The sequence below is a fragment of the Stegodyphus dumicola genome, chromosome 8 (genome assembly GCF_044657685.1).
Source record: "Stegodyphus dumicola isolate Sdum_Otavi_A_Nest chromosome 8, ASM4465768v1".
NCBI classification, from domain to species: Eukaryota; Metazoa; Arthropoda; class Arachnida; order Araneae; family Eresidae; genus Stegodyphus; species Stegodyphus dumicola.
In genome coordinates, this window is record NC_140775.1 from 169818662 (window position 1) to 169834209 (window position 15548).

At 28.3% G+C, this 15548-nt stretch overlaps 1 protein-coding gene across 5 annotated transcripts in view; it reads right to left on the bottom strand.

The window, feature by feature from the left end:
- Positions 1 to 4057: 4057 nt before the first annotated feature.
- Positions 4058 to 15548, bottom strand: part of LOC118193169 (citrate synthase, mitochondrial-like) — a 30878-nt gene continuing 19387 nt past the window's right edge. For all 5 annotated transcript variants that reach the window (XM_035364213.2, XM_035364214.2, XM_035364212.2 and 2 more), the window contains 5 exons: positions 13516 to 13715; positions 11016 to 11145; positions 8172 to 8273; positions 7540 to 7749; positions 4058 to 5398 (listed from right to left, as the gene is read on the bottom strand). In XM_035364213.2, the coding sequence (XP_035220104.1) occupies positions 5234 to 5398; positions 7540 to 7749; positions 8172 to 8273; positions 11016 to 11145; positions 13516 to 13715 (807 nt within the window). In that variant the 3' untranslated portion in view covers positions 4058 to 5233. The remainder of the gene's footprint in view (positions 5399 to 7539; positions 7750 to 8171; positions 8274 to 11015; positions 11146 to 13515; positions 13716 to 15548) is intronic.

Here is a 15548-nt window from a genome sequence, read left to right on the forward strand (position 1 = left end):
AGCTTGCAAATAAGTCTTCCTGTAGTGGAAAAACCAGCTATTGCTTGTGGCTAAAGTTTCGTTTTAGTCCTGTTTTCCCCTCTTGAGCATTTCAAAAATGAACTTTTGTAAAAATTATGTTATATCCAACAAGCTTGTTTAATTTTTGTGTTTGGTAGCTAATCCACATGGTTAAAATCTCCATTTTGGAAATTTTGATATTGTCCTTTGTTCATTCATGCAGAATGCAGACTGCACATACTTAAATATTGAATGATATTCTCTTTAAAATTGAGCAGATAATTGAAAAGCCCAGTGAATATCTGTCACAAATGATTGTGAAGGTATTTCTGGCTTCGTGTTGCTTTATAATTTAATACCTTTGCTCTAATGGTATTGCTTTTTTTTTTTTTTTTTTTTTTTTGGATGCTGTGTTGTTAGCATTTTTTGGTCATAGTGATAGTTTTATATAAAAATACAAAGAATGTAAAGAAAAAATTTCAAAGACAAGGGATGGGTTGCAACGAGATGCTAACAGTAAAAATCTGAGTGTGACACTGAGTTTGGGATCTGTGCAGCAGCCAGCCTGATAAAGGGTGGCTGTAAAGGGTTGGCAAGATCTCACCAATATAAATTTTCCATTTGATTTTCTTTAAATTTGTATATGCTAAAACTGCCACCATCTGCTAGATGCCCTCAACAGTGTGTCAAAAGAAACATTCCTGGGAATATTTAATTGGTTGATGTTTGTAAAAATGAGTTCTTTGACAAAGACCTGTGCAAAGTATTTGCACCAGAATTACAAAATATCCTGTGTACATAGCTTCCAGCAGGATAGTTTTGGCTGGGAACCTTCTTTTTTAGACCAGTGCTGGGGGGAAACTTGTCCAGTTGAAAAGTTTCTTCTTGTATTACTAGATATATCCCCATAATGTTTCATCAGTTGCATTTTATTCTGCATAAATTTTTATTTTTCACGGAAATTCCAGTAAAGGTAGAAACTGAATCCTGAATTTATTTTTATGGATTAATTTTTAAATTGGTATGCTAAACATTTTAAGTTTTATAAAATATCTGATAGTGTATTAGGTTTACATTTTACAAAGCTTAAGATCTTACTTTGTATATTTAAGTGGAGATCTTTTTAAATGGTACAAAACTATTATGCATTTCTAAAAATCACTATTAAATTTTGTTATGAAATTATTTTAATGTTTTCAGATGGCAAGTTTTTTAAAATTTTCCTTCCCTCTTCCCTTTTGAGAAAGTGCATTTTGAACTTTCATAATTCAGTCATGATTTTCCAATGAATTTGCAATCTGAAAATTGAATCATTCTCCCATTAAAAAATTTTTTTTTAATAAATCATATTTTCAAATTCTTGTAAAGTGATATATTTGCATACAAGCATAGCTTGGTAAATGCTTTGCTTTCCATTCGAAAAGAATACCATCCATCTATAAAAGTCACTTCTTAATGTAGTGTGTCTGAAATATATCATATTATGAGTAAAATTTTGACTACAAATCCATAATGAAAAATGTGCTAATTAAGGCAGAACTACATTGTGAATTTTTTTGTGCTTTTAGTAACAATTAAGAATTTTAATCTGTCTATAAAAAATTTACAAGTTTCACACTTTTACTATTAAACGTAATACTTTTTAATTGGAAGTGGTGAAATTTAAGCCTTCATAAAGAAAAAAATGGGAGAATTAAATAATACTATAGAACAGTTATCAACTGTATTACATTTAAAATATGGCATCACAGCATTTCTAATAATTCATTTAATAACTGGCTTAAACTTGCGATTCGTATTCTAGAAAGTGAATCTTAAGAAAGGTTGTATATTTATCAATAAAGCAAAATTAAATTCAGTATAATCACCTGTTATTTCAGTGTATAAAAGATTCATTATATTTATCATATATATATATATGTAATGAACTTGCGATTCGTATTCTAGAAAGTGAATCTTAAGAAAGGTTGTATATTTATCAATAAAGGAAAATTAAATTCAGTATAATCACCTGTTATTTCAGTGTATAAAAGATTCATTATATTTATCATATATATATATATGTAATGAAATTGCGGTTCGATGACACAAGAATGATTTTGATCATGAAATGTGGTGGCACAAACTTGAATTAAAATTTTCGGTGAAACAGGAATTTTTCCATGATTCACTGTGACCATAGAATAGCAAACCCGTGCAGATTTTTTCATAATTAGAACTTGCCAAAAAATGTAATATAAGCACAACATATTTGAATACTCAATGACGTCTAACTTTTAAGAATGATGAATTTGCAGATATTATTTTACAGAAATCCAACTGAGGAATAAATGTACCATTGAGGTTAGTGGCATATAATCCAATCCTGTTGGGCTAATTAATATAATATTAGCACAATTTTTTAAAAGCACCAAATGTAAGAACACTGAGATGTAGATGCGTAGCAATGCTGTTGCAAAGATACTTGATGCTTAGAGCATCCATCAATTTTGATGAAGAAGCAGTTGAGCCGGATTAAATTCCATATTATTTTAATTCACGTTTTGTGGCCACAATTCTTGACACTCCGATCGTGCCTATTTCCAGAACAATTTTGATATTATTGTGATGTAAGTGATCATTACAGCACATAGAGGATTGCATTAAAGTGTCTGGTCATGAGGAAAGCAAAAGGGAAGAGTGTTGCAGTAGTAATGCAGAGGAAGAGGGGAAGGAGTGGAAACGTGTCAGGTCGAGTTAGTTTTGGTTTACAATTATTTTGATTAGGCAAGAGACATCTGCATTAAGCCTTACATAAGATCGCATGATTTATGTGAATGACGCAGTTTAGACTACAGCGTTATTTTTAGGACAGAGAGATGAAGTTCCCAAATGAAATAAAAATGTTATAATGAATTAAATTTTGAAGTTCGTTTTCATATTTTTATCTTACACATGTGCAGTTCTCAAAGGCCAGTTACCTTATGTAAGGAACGGAGGCCTTTTCAAGTAACTGCCTAGGCACGCAAAGCCTCAGGAACGGTGAAACCATAATTTCTGAAAATGTTACTCCTATTATATATGGTGTTAAACTATATGGAAATTAGTATCAGAAATATTTATATGTTACATTTAATTATAAGTAATGATTATTTAAGTTTTTATTTGTGATTTGTCTTCCCTAAAGAACTATGATTATGTAAACTCTCAAACAAAAAGACTTTTTGACTAAAATGCTAAGGACTCTAAAAATTAATTTTATTTTTTAAAACTGATATTTATACATTATACTTTACAGTTATTTATTTAATTATTGCTGGTCAAAATTTTATGATTTACGTTTTTCTTCATTTCTAGTGCTTTGACAAGTTTTCTTTAAAAAGGCTTCTCTGTCGCTACGTCTTTTTCTCCTTGAAGGGGGGGGGATATGTAAGAAAAATAAAGAATATCTGGTGGATCAAATTAGCAGCTTAAATTCCCTTCTGTATTCTAAAAATAGTAACCTCTATTTGCTCTGTGTCATTTCTAGATTAATCCATGTCATATGACTCTTACATAATTCTGGCAATGTTAATGGAACTAAAACTCAAGCAGCCAATAGTAATTTTACAGTAATATTAACTATCCAATCAAATTCATTGAGAACCAAAACTAACTCAATCTGAAATTAAGATTTCACCATGAACATAACGCACTTGCTTTCTATGCTTTGGCCTAGCTGGACTGCAGTCTGTTCCTCCTTTCTTACTGCAAAATTATCTAAAATGGAAGCTATTTGCAATGGGCACAATTAATGTGTCAATTTGTTTGTGGCCGCAACATGCTTGCTGAAATAAAAAATGAATATTTAATTTGCATTCGCTTTCAGTTTCCTATTCATTATGGATCAACACTTCTACACTATCAAAATTTCTGCTAGTCATTACATCTGAGTTTGTTTTTATTACATAAATTAAATGGTTAAAAACTTTTAGTATACATAAACATAGATTTCAATTTTTAAACTATAATGAAAAATCTGATCACTTGTTTTTTTTTTTTCCTAGCACTTTTTTTCCCTCATTAAGAAAAGAGTAACTGAGCACAATAATTTTTTTATTGTAAAAATACATTTATAAATTCAAAAACAATGTATGTCAGTAACATATATACAATATGTAAAACTATCAAAAATAAGAATTTTATTTTTACATTTCAATTTTATCAAATTTATATCAAAGAGAAAACTTAGGAAGTCTTAACAATATTTGTTTAGAAGTGCAGGGAGGAAAACTATTATTTGAAAAATTTTATCAATGTATGTTTATATTAAAAATATGAAAAATTTTTATGTAATGATGCACAATAATGTAACATTTGGGAATGCATTGTGCAATATCATTTTCTGCGTAGAAACACAAGATGCCAAATTGTTTTAAATTCATGACACTTTAATTTTTGTACATAATATACTTTTTAAATTAATTTATAATTGACTATAGACTAGTGAAGCATACATGCATTATGATTTGTGAAACAAATGCACTAGTACACTAGTCCTTTAATTCTATATTGTAATTGCACTTCCAAGTAAAAATGAAAAACTATATAAATGCCATATTTGAGATTATCATCAATACATAATATCTTTAATTCTTGATTAAAGCTTAACATTATATATTAAAAAAATTCTATCAAAAATTAACAATGAAAGTAAAATGATATGTTATTCTTTCTTTTTGGCAATCAAAATTCATAAATTTGATGTATAAATTGCTTTAAGTGAATTACATTTTTGGCAATAAAAATGCATCTCCATGCTTAAAAATAAAGACTAGATTCATTAGTTTGACAATGTCTAATTCCTGGCAGTGTTCCAGTCCTGAAATTAACATTTTACAACACTGGAAAACAATATTTTACACATTCTGTTTACGTTAATAGAATATAAATAGGCTATTACTGCTCTTAAAATAATGACAACATCATTTTGTATGAGACAAACATTTTTCCTAATGACTGTCTTGCTCTTTCAGACCATGCCAAAAAGTACATGATTCACAGACTAGATACATTAGTTTTCATTTCCAATAAATGAGCAGTATACTTTTGACACATTAAATAAATACAACCATTCTTTACTAAACAGCAGAAACAAGTTAGTATTCATATTACAACCAAAATCCAGGAAGGCACTTTTTTTTGCTAGTTTTAAACTTTGAAATAGTTTTTGCAGAATATTAAAATAACTAAAGAAGTCAGTTTCATTTTAATTTTATATTGCACCAACAACTTTCATCAAACCATTTGTCGTCATCGACTTTGGTCTCTCAATTGGTAATCCTAAGGCACGATCCCAAATCAGAGATGCCATTGTTCCTAAAGATCGAGACACTCCAAACAGGACAGTGTAGTATTGCATTTCCTTCATTCCGTAGTACTAAGGATAAAAAAAATATATTCACTTTTATTTAACATATTAAGTTATTTTTAAAATTTAGATATTCATTAAAATATGACATGCATTAAAAACTGAGCAATATATTTCTATAGTACAAAATCACAAACTTCATGATTATTTGCCACATTGGAAGCACTTATGTGTTGTAAAAATTGTTTTGACATATAGAAGAATGAACAATGAAAGATCTCTGCAGATGTCCTGTTGTATGAATATATCACCAGTAATTTAAAAAATTTTTAACTTACAAGAAGATATACAGATGATTAAACTTGCTACAGATTAAACATTTTGTTCCCAAACATTTGATAGATGCTTGAATAGGTCTTATCTGATAAATTAAAATGACCAAAACGTTAGTTTGAGAAACATGGTAAATTCACTGCAATCACAAACTAAATGAGAGTTTGAAAGTGTATATTATTCTAAAGAATGGGACTCTTTTAGAGAATATCAATGTAATAAATAATGAATCCCATTCATAGTAATGATTGTATAGAGATGTTAAACTGAGGTTTACACAAGTAATTAGAATGAAGCTGTATCAGCTGAATATTCACAAAATTTCACTTTTTCTAAACTGATTCATGTAAATGAAGTAAAAATATCTATATATCCACATGATGATTTTCAAACAATTTTTTATATTTAATGTGTTCATTGCAGGCACTTCTCGAAACAAATAAGGCAGAGGAAAGTATTTCCATAACAATAATAATTTATTGCATTGTTATTACTTCTAACACTATGATTACAATTATATATAATTTGTACCATTATATTGTTTCTTTTTATTAGTACTAAAAGAATAAATTAACTTTTCACATCGATTTCTGATAGTGATGAATTAATTTCAAACATTGATGAATTTTGGCCATACAACTGCATAAGTTATTATTCTTTCATACTTAATCTGTCTGCTACTAATAAACAAACTAAACTATTTAAAATCAATAGATGCAGTCCTTAAAAATCTGTCTTGGCTTAATCCTAGTATACGGCGTACACCAGATTTGGCGAAAAAGTTTACATTTTGTATTCGTGGTTTTTGCAATTGTTTGTGAATAGGTTACTTTTTTTTAGCCCAAAGGGTGTTAGCCCAGAAGGGCTATTTCATTTTGGCATTTTACATCAAAAATTTTAAATGCCTGTTTCACTTTTCAAATTGTTGCTACCAAATATTATCGCCCTGTGTTATATTTAAAAAAATTAAATAATAAAGAATCTTCATAAATATATATATGTTTCTTGCATTGTGATAAAACAACAGTACCTAGAGCCATAAAATTTTGAATAACGTAATTCTGCACAGAATATGGGCATCTGGAAGCCCTAATTTGGAATTTGTTTTATTATTGATTGCATATTTTTTAACACTTTAACAAACTCGAAACTTTAAAAGCTAGCAATGGCAACACTGTACGGGGGAAAAAACATTTTTATCTCCAGTGTGCGAGACTGTGCATCGAAAATTCTAAAGATATGCTTATTTTAAAATTATTTTGCGATATTGCTGTTGAACTGAATTTTATGGTTTAATTGCAAAGAACATAATATTTAAAAAAGAAAAGTACACAAAACGTTAAAAAGTGTGTCTCTGGGCATAATGTAAAATCTGAAAGCTTTCACATTTTTTTCAAACGAATATTTTAGGACACTTAAAAAAAACTAAAAGAAAATATATGTTTTGTTTGTAACATATGATCTGATATTGTCTGACCGTAAATTACAGAATGTTCAGTTGATATAATGCCTTGGCTATTTGCTTTTACCAATAGAAAGTAAAGCAAACATTAAAATGAAAACAACAATGAAAAGATTCTCTTCTCCCCAATTATTTAGTTTATTATTCTACAGCCTATTTCTGTTTGCATACTTTTAAGCATAAAAGTGTTTAATACAACTTTAAATTGAAAAAAAATTAAAAACTTCCAAATATATAAAAAAAATTTTCATCAAAATATTCATGTAAAATCCAATAACTAAATAAAACTGGTGAATGTGTGAAATAACAGACTACACAAACATTCTTTTCAAAAACATCGCAAAATTTCATAGATTCTCTTAATGCATATCATTAAATAATAGAGCTATGTATTTGAAATAATTTAAATACTAACCTGCAATAAAATACCACTATGTGCATCAACATTTGGCCATGGATTTTTCACTTTTCCTTGCTCTAATAGAATTTGTGGCACTATCTTATAAAGTTGTGAGACTAGTTTGAACATTGGATCATGAGGTAAATGCTTCAGAGCAAATTCTCTTTGAACAATATAACGAGGATCTGTCCTCCTCAGAACGGCATGTCCGTAACCTGGTATAACCTGATTGTAAAGATTAGTTATTAAAAAAAAACTTGATCTATTTTAACAATATATGAATATAAAAATATTACATAAAAGTAAAGCTTTTTTGAATCATTTTAATCAAATAAATTGACTTATTTTAATGAATTATCAAAACTTCTATGGTTATGCAAGATTGTTTTAATATGTTACTACTTTTATGCTTTAATTTTGTTATCTAAAAATGAAATTCATACATGGTAAATTTGTTCACCATAAAAAATGAAGTCTGTGGTAAGAAACATTTTAAAATTAAATTTGATTACTACTTATTCTTATATGTAAAAGTTTCATTAACTTAATTATACTATGCAATTATATTTTGCTTATTTTTTCCTAACTATTTAGAAGTAATTATACTTTTATATTGGTGTAATGTGAAAAAAAAAATTGTTCATTACCTGACCACTTTTTAAGGTGTTCCAAATAAACTCTCTTACTCTATCTTCATTAAAGTCATCTTCCAATTGTTCCTGAAGTTTTGTCAACCAAACAAGGACTTCCTGTAAAAAAATTCTGATTAAGGATTAGAATTAATTTAGAAGTCAAACAACAAAAATCAGCGTTATATTTTCAAATTTTCACAGGACTAGTTTCGACGGTTTTACCAAACCATCATCTTCAGCTGCAAAAGCGCAAATGAACGAGATAAGATAAGAAAGACTGGACAGAAATTAAGCTACTGACGCCATCTGTTGATGAAACGAGAACTAAAACATAATTTCTTTAAAGGCTGAAGGCAAAGATGGATTGGAATTAGAGTCGTTAACTAGTACAGAAAGATTTTTTTGAATGTGAAATGCATCTAGGAAATCCAGTTCACCAATGGAAGATGTTTTTTGAATAATTTTGGCTGCAGAAAAATTAAAAGTGTGATTTTCGGACCAACAATGCTGGGCAACAGAAGACTTCTGTGTTTCCTTTTTTCTAACATATGCCTCATGTTCCTTAATGTGAAATGTTAAGGCTCTCTTTGACCAATGTAAATTAAACCACACTGGCAAGAAATCCTGTCAATACCTCAGAAATTAATATCTGGAATAGGGTCCTTGAGTATGGAACTCAGAATTTTATTGATGGGGGAATAAACGACCCCAAAGTTAAATTTCTGCTGATTTTCCTAATTTTTGTTGTTTGACTTCTAAATTAATACATGTTTGGCATGTTATTGTATCTTAATTATTAAGGAGCAGAAGTTATGAGAAAAATATTAAAAATGGATGATAAAACATTTCAATGATAATAATAAGGATTCTCATACTTCAGAAACCTAATATTTCAATAGGATTATTTGATATAGAATTTGGTACTCTCCTGTTATCAGGGCTAGATTCAGAAGTGCATATATGTATGCACATGTGTATGTATATGCATATATATGTACATATATAATTGTTTCCAAGAAAATAGTAAAGTTAAATTAAATTTAAATAATTCTCTTGTGCCATTGCTGCAAGGAATGAAATTTGAATTTAACAAATATTCTATATTCGTATAAAGCAAATATAAATTAAGAAATTTAAATTGCAAAGAAATAAAAATAATTCTCATTGCTGCAAACTAATTTACAATATCATTTAAATTCTAAGAGCATATGTAAATTAATTGCACGTATCTAAAACCATAAAAAATATATTATTCCAAAAAATTGCATAAGTGAATAATTGTTCAGCAGGCAGGAGACAGACTTATCAAGGGGAAGTAGCCCTAAACCCAACTCTTCAATTACTCAATTCATGTTTCGTCATCCATACAGGTAAGGGTAAAAGTAAAATTCAAAACCAAGAGTAAAACCCAAAGTTGTGAATTATTAAAAAAGAAATTTAAAAAATGGAATTTTGATAAAATAGCAAGTAAATGACTACAGTTAAAATTAATTAAAAGTCAATAAGAGTAGAAAAGCAAATTTTTTAGAAAAAGTAATTTAGAATTGCCTACTGGAAACTTTCCCAACATGAATTATGCATGTAAACCTAAAAGAAACTATATACAACTATCAAAATATAAAAATAATAATAAAAATAAAATAGCCTAGTAAATAGCATGTTTTAATTTAACTTACCTCAATCTACATATTTGAATTTTTGAGTTGTATAAACATTTGCTAAACTAGTTGAGTTGAGTAGTTTGTTACTGCTAATTGTAAAAAAAAAAAGAGGGCTCTACATGCATACATGAACACATACATACATATATTTCTGGACCCGGTCCTGATAACAGAACAGTACCTAAAATTTAACCAATCTGAATTTATCTTTTTGGTGATTAATTTTAAACCATAAAATTTCACAAAATCAAAATAGTAATATTTAGGTATCCCAAATTGTGAATAAATGTTAGCTAAAGAAATATGATGTAATGGCAATTATTATATTTATTCCAAACAATGTCATTTATTAAACATACTTCTAATGTACCAAAAATGTTTTTGGATAATTTTATATATTAAGAATATGCAGATTTAAAATAAAATTTTTAATAAACACTGATGAGTTCTGAAATTCTAATAAATATATATATATATATGTATATATATATTTTGGCCAGCTTGATCAATCCTTTGTCATTTATTCTAACATTCCTCTAAAATGACCAACTACCGTTCTTGATAACTTTGGTTTTCTGTGGGATAGCTGCCCTATACTGGTAAAAAAAAAGCTTTGCAAGTCATCTTACTAAGAAAACTGTATATTGATATGATAAATTGAGAAAAGACTTTTAAAAAAAAAAAAAAAAAAAAAAAAGTTATGCCAACACGTAACACTTCATCAGAAATTCTAAACATATGCTGCTTTTAAATTTTCTGCAATTTTGCTGTTGAATTGTATATGGCATAATTTGGAAGAAAATGATGCTTAATAGTAAAGCTACAAAGTTTAATATTAATGTGTTGACTACTAAACATCATTAGAAGTTCTGTTATATTTTATACTGTTATTTAATATTTCAAAGCATTTCAGATAAAATTCTGGGACAAAATTTATATTAAAGGACAGATAGAAAGGATTCTTTTCTCTGTAACCGGGAATTGTTCACTATAATATATTTTCATCCGGCAGATTTTAATATAGGTATATTGTGTATAAATAAATACCCAAATTTTAAAGTGAATGCATGAATACCTGATTCTTTCTTTCTCATACTCATTAAGATATGAATATAACATTGTCAAATAAATACTTAAAAAGCCCTCTTTCCTCGAATCACACAGGTTAAAAAGTAAATTTTGCTACTATTAAACATACCTGATTGGCTAATCCATGAAGAGGCCCTGCAAGTCCATTGATTCCAGCAGCAAATGATAAGTACGGGTCTGACAAAGCACTTCCAACTAAATGAGTAGTATGGGCACTTACATTACCACCCTCGTGGTCACTTAGAAAAGAAAATATCTTGAAATAACTATTTACTTTTCATAAACATATGGAAGAAGTGGTAATTAAACACATTTTGCGCTAGATACCATTTAAAGAAATTAATTATATAGAAAAAAGTTACAACTTCGAGAAAATAAATGCTTTTTAAAATCAATATAATGCATGATAAAAGTATCCATTTTTGATATAAAAGTGCTAAAAAAAAGCACGATTAATGAGTGAACAAATCTATAGCATAGAATGCTTTTTTTTTTCTTTCTGCAAAAAGAAAAGAATTTACTCCAATTTTTCTTTCAGGACTTACGATTAATAAAAAGTTATTATATTAATATTATTAAATAATAAATTTATTATCAATCAATTATTATCATTAACATATACTAGAACACTTTTAAAAATTTTAATTCAGCAAAATGAGAAAAACAAAATGAACAATAAACAGTACATAAATAAATTTTTATTAATAAGTACATAAATAAATTTAATATAATTTATTTATAATTTTATTAATACGTTTACACATTTTTTTAAAAATGGGTTTCCTATACTGTACTTCATATTATAAATGAAAATACTACTTTTTAAATGGTTTATCTTTTGACTCTTCCTTTGAATTACCTATTAATTAGCATCTTCAGATACTAAACAAAGAGAATATTTCTTAAAAGTTAAGTATATTATTTATTTTTACTCTTCTTTCACTGCTTTCTGTTCATCTAATCATTCTTCTGTCTACACTTAAGAAGCACTGTTTTGGAAATATCCCATTGCTAAAACATCACGAAGTTTTGAAGAAATTTGATCAAAAGTGAAAGACTTGTCTCTTCTGCCATTTTTTCCCCCAAGCAATTTAGTGTTATACTTGGATGTGTAATTGATTTAATTTACTTGGTTATGGTAGAACACATGAGGGCTCTCTGCCTAAGAGTAGGAATGCCTCTGTGGAGATTTCTAAGGAAACTGGCTTGTATTCATGTTACACACAGGAATAATCATAAAATGCCCATGAAGCCAGCCCATTCATTTGCTGGGATTTGAATTCTGGTCAAATTGCCAGTGTTTGATTTTACTGCTTGGCCACTGGTAGGCAGACGTGGGGATAGTAATTTTATTGTTATGGAACTGCTGACAACACTCAAAGAAAATATTTGGTCTCTTGTTGAGAGAGGTTTTTTTTTTTAAAAAATTTTTAAATCAATTTTATGTGTCTGCCTTCTTTGGTAAGTCTTTTTTATTAAATTTATTTAAACAATCTAGTATTCGTAAAAAAATATCAAATATAGTCATAATGGTTTTGGCAAGGTGTTCTGCAACACTTCATCAAAATGAATAAATTAAGTCTCCTTTAAATGAAAAATTATCAGTAAAACTTTATAAAAAATATTAATTTATTTATAACCTTTATTAATTAACTATGTAAGGTTAAAATTTCTGTTAAATGCTATAAGTTGCAATAATTTTCTACTCATTTTCTGGTTTTAAACACTCAAGTTTCCTTCTCACTTTTTCAGTGAAAATATATTAGTTAATTCAAGATTATGAATTATATAAATAAATGTATTCCTCTTTCCTTCTTGCGCTCACAACTTAAAGCCTGACAAACACTTGTCTGTGACGTTATCATCATGAGATGATTTGTAGGAGCTTTATTTTTTACCATGATATTTTCAACAACGATGCTTTTAAACTGCAGAGTTTTCTCTTTGCTTTCTTTTCTCCCCCAATGTTTTGTACCACATCTTCGCCTTGCGTTGTTTTCTCCACAACATTTTTGGTGGACACAGTTTAGATAAAATGCGATTAATACTATGCTATTTGCTATTTAATTCTTTGAATTTTAAAGCTGTATTTTGTTCGCTATCAACATACAGATATTTCAATTGCATTCTGAGTCACTAAATATCCTTCTTGCACCAAAGTTTTATACATTTGGAATAATTCTGAAAGTGTGTACCTTTTTTTAGATATTCATTATATCTCTATACGTAAAAGCATTGGATGTACATTTTCTATTTATTTCTAAGAATACTTACTTTGCATTTAGAAATATATATATATATATATATTATTTTTCACAACATTTTAAGTTACAAAGAATATCTGTCTTTAAAAAGGAGACAAAGGGATGAGCCTAATAAATACTGTTTATAGCACACAATTTAAAGTAGATGATATTTAACTCTATTTATATGACAACTTGGCTTTAAAACGATGAATAAGTGACAGACAATTATATTGAGATGTCTCCCCTCATCATCAAAGTTGCTCTAAAAAATGTAAAGACTTTTATTATAAAAGTTCATAAATTTTATTATTGTTAATTTACATGTTTTATATATCACTTGTAACAAAGAAAGATAATACCAACCTGTGAATTGTTAGATAAAGTCTCATTAATTCAGTAAAATCAGGATCATCATATCCTAACATTTCAGTAAAATTATATGACCAATCTTTATCAATATCAACTGCACATATTGGACTACCTCCACGGTACATATTTTTGTATATGATAGCAGCAATAGTTGGCAGTTTTGCAATCATTTCCATCGCATCATCAAACACATACTATTAAAAAGAAAAATTTGTTCAAAAAATGAATTATTTTTAGCACAGGGTGAAAAAAATCAAAATTCATCCTAAAAAATACAGTGCATGCATAATAAAATATAATTAAGTATAGAAATATTCATAAGGTAATGCTGCTAAATAAATGAATAAAATACAATATTTTTTAAACTTTCTTTATGAAAATTAAACATATTTTAACATTTACATCAACACAAACACAATTGCATTTCCATCCTGTAAGGTATGGAATGATTGGTGACTACCTTTTCATCAATCTAACATGTAAAAAACAGTAGCCATTAAAAAAAAAAAAAAAAAAAAAAAAAAAAAAGAAGGTGGAATGCTGAATGTTACATAAAACAGCTATGAATTAATGAAATTAAACACATAAGGAACATCCATAATGAAAGACATAAAACAAACATCCATAATGAAGCACTTAAAATTTCATAAAACAGTAACAAATTCACTTAATTAAAATGCAACATACACAATAAAACAATTAACTTTCTATTTTCTTGGTTTGTGTGTGCAGCAACTTGTTTTAACTTTATTAAAAAAAAAAAAAAGGGGGGGGGAGAACATAGTGAATACTCAGCATTGCAGAGCAAACTGGTACAAACTAACGTATTTTAACTTTAAAAAAAAAAAAAGAGCATTAGAGAATTTTCTGCGTCACACAGAAACTTGGCACTGCTCTCTATGTACACACTGCCCTGTTTAAATTTGAAAAAAAATCAGAATTGCTTTTATTTGGAAAAACCAATATTTCAACATTCCTTTTTTTTTCCATACTCGCTGATAACTGCAGCAATGAGTAGTTGTACTCGGAGACGTTCCGAGACAGTAAGAAATGTAAGAATGACAAAACTTATTAGATATACATTCTTTAGACTGGCAATAAATAAAGCAAACACCTGTCATACACAATATTCAGCTGTTCTCAAACCAATTTCTTACTCGCATTCGAACACTTTGCTGGCAATCTTTAACAGTACACTTTTCATAAAATTTGATTATTTGCTTCATGGAAATTCCAGAATGATGCCCATTACATGCTGACACAATGTTTGTGCAACCATTAGTAGGTTGCCAAATAAAATACATGTTTGTTATATTCTGGGTTGACTACTCTGGCAACATAGTGCTTTGTCTGGTGATTCTTCTCATCACTATGTGGATAATGTGAAAGTAACTAAAAGATTTTTATATCATTTAGCAATATAAACATAATGCTATTAAAATAAAGAAATAGATTATTATTATTATTATTTAATAGCATTTCATTAATATTGTAGAATGATATAAACTTAGCAAATTAAGTTCAATGATTTAAAAATTATTTTAAGTTACTTTTGTGTTGCATTAATGCATAGCATGTATAGAAAATAATATCTGTGTGGTAAAATAAAAAGAATAAATTGGTTCAACAAAACCTTTTCATTTGACCACTCTTGAGCACTTATTCCACATAAATAACTATAGTATGGATATACTTAACAACCCCAAATACAAGTACAGTGAAATACGTTTAACACGAAAACGCTTAAGACGAAATATCGGTTAACACGAAATAATACAACGGTCCCGACAAACTACTATGTATTTTAATGCATTTTGTTTCTCTTAACGCGAAATAAAAATCGCTTAACATGAAAAGATATACTTTCTGGGAATAAACAAAATACGGAAAACATCGGCCTTGCAGACGAGATTTACGCGAGGTGTGAAATGAAAGAGCGGTGGTTTCACATGCTTCATAGAAAAGTCTCACTTGGCTTTGAAATACCCTCGGAATAGCCTGTGACATGAGCCAGTTTTTGTTTATCT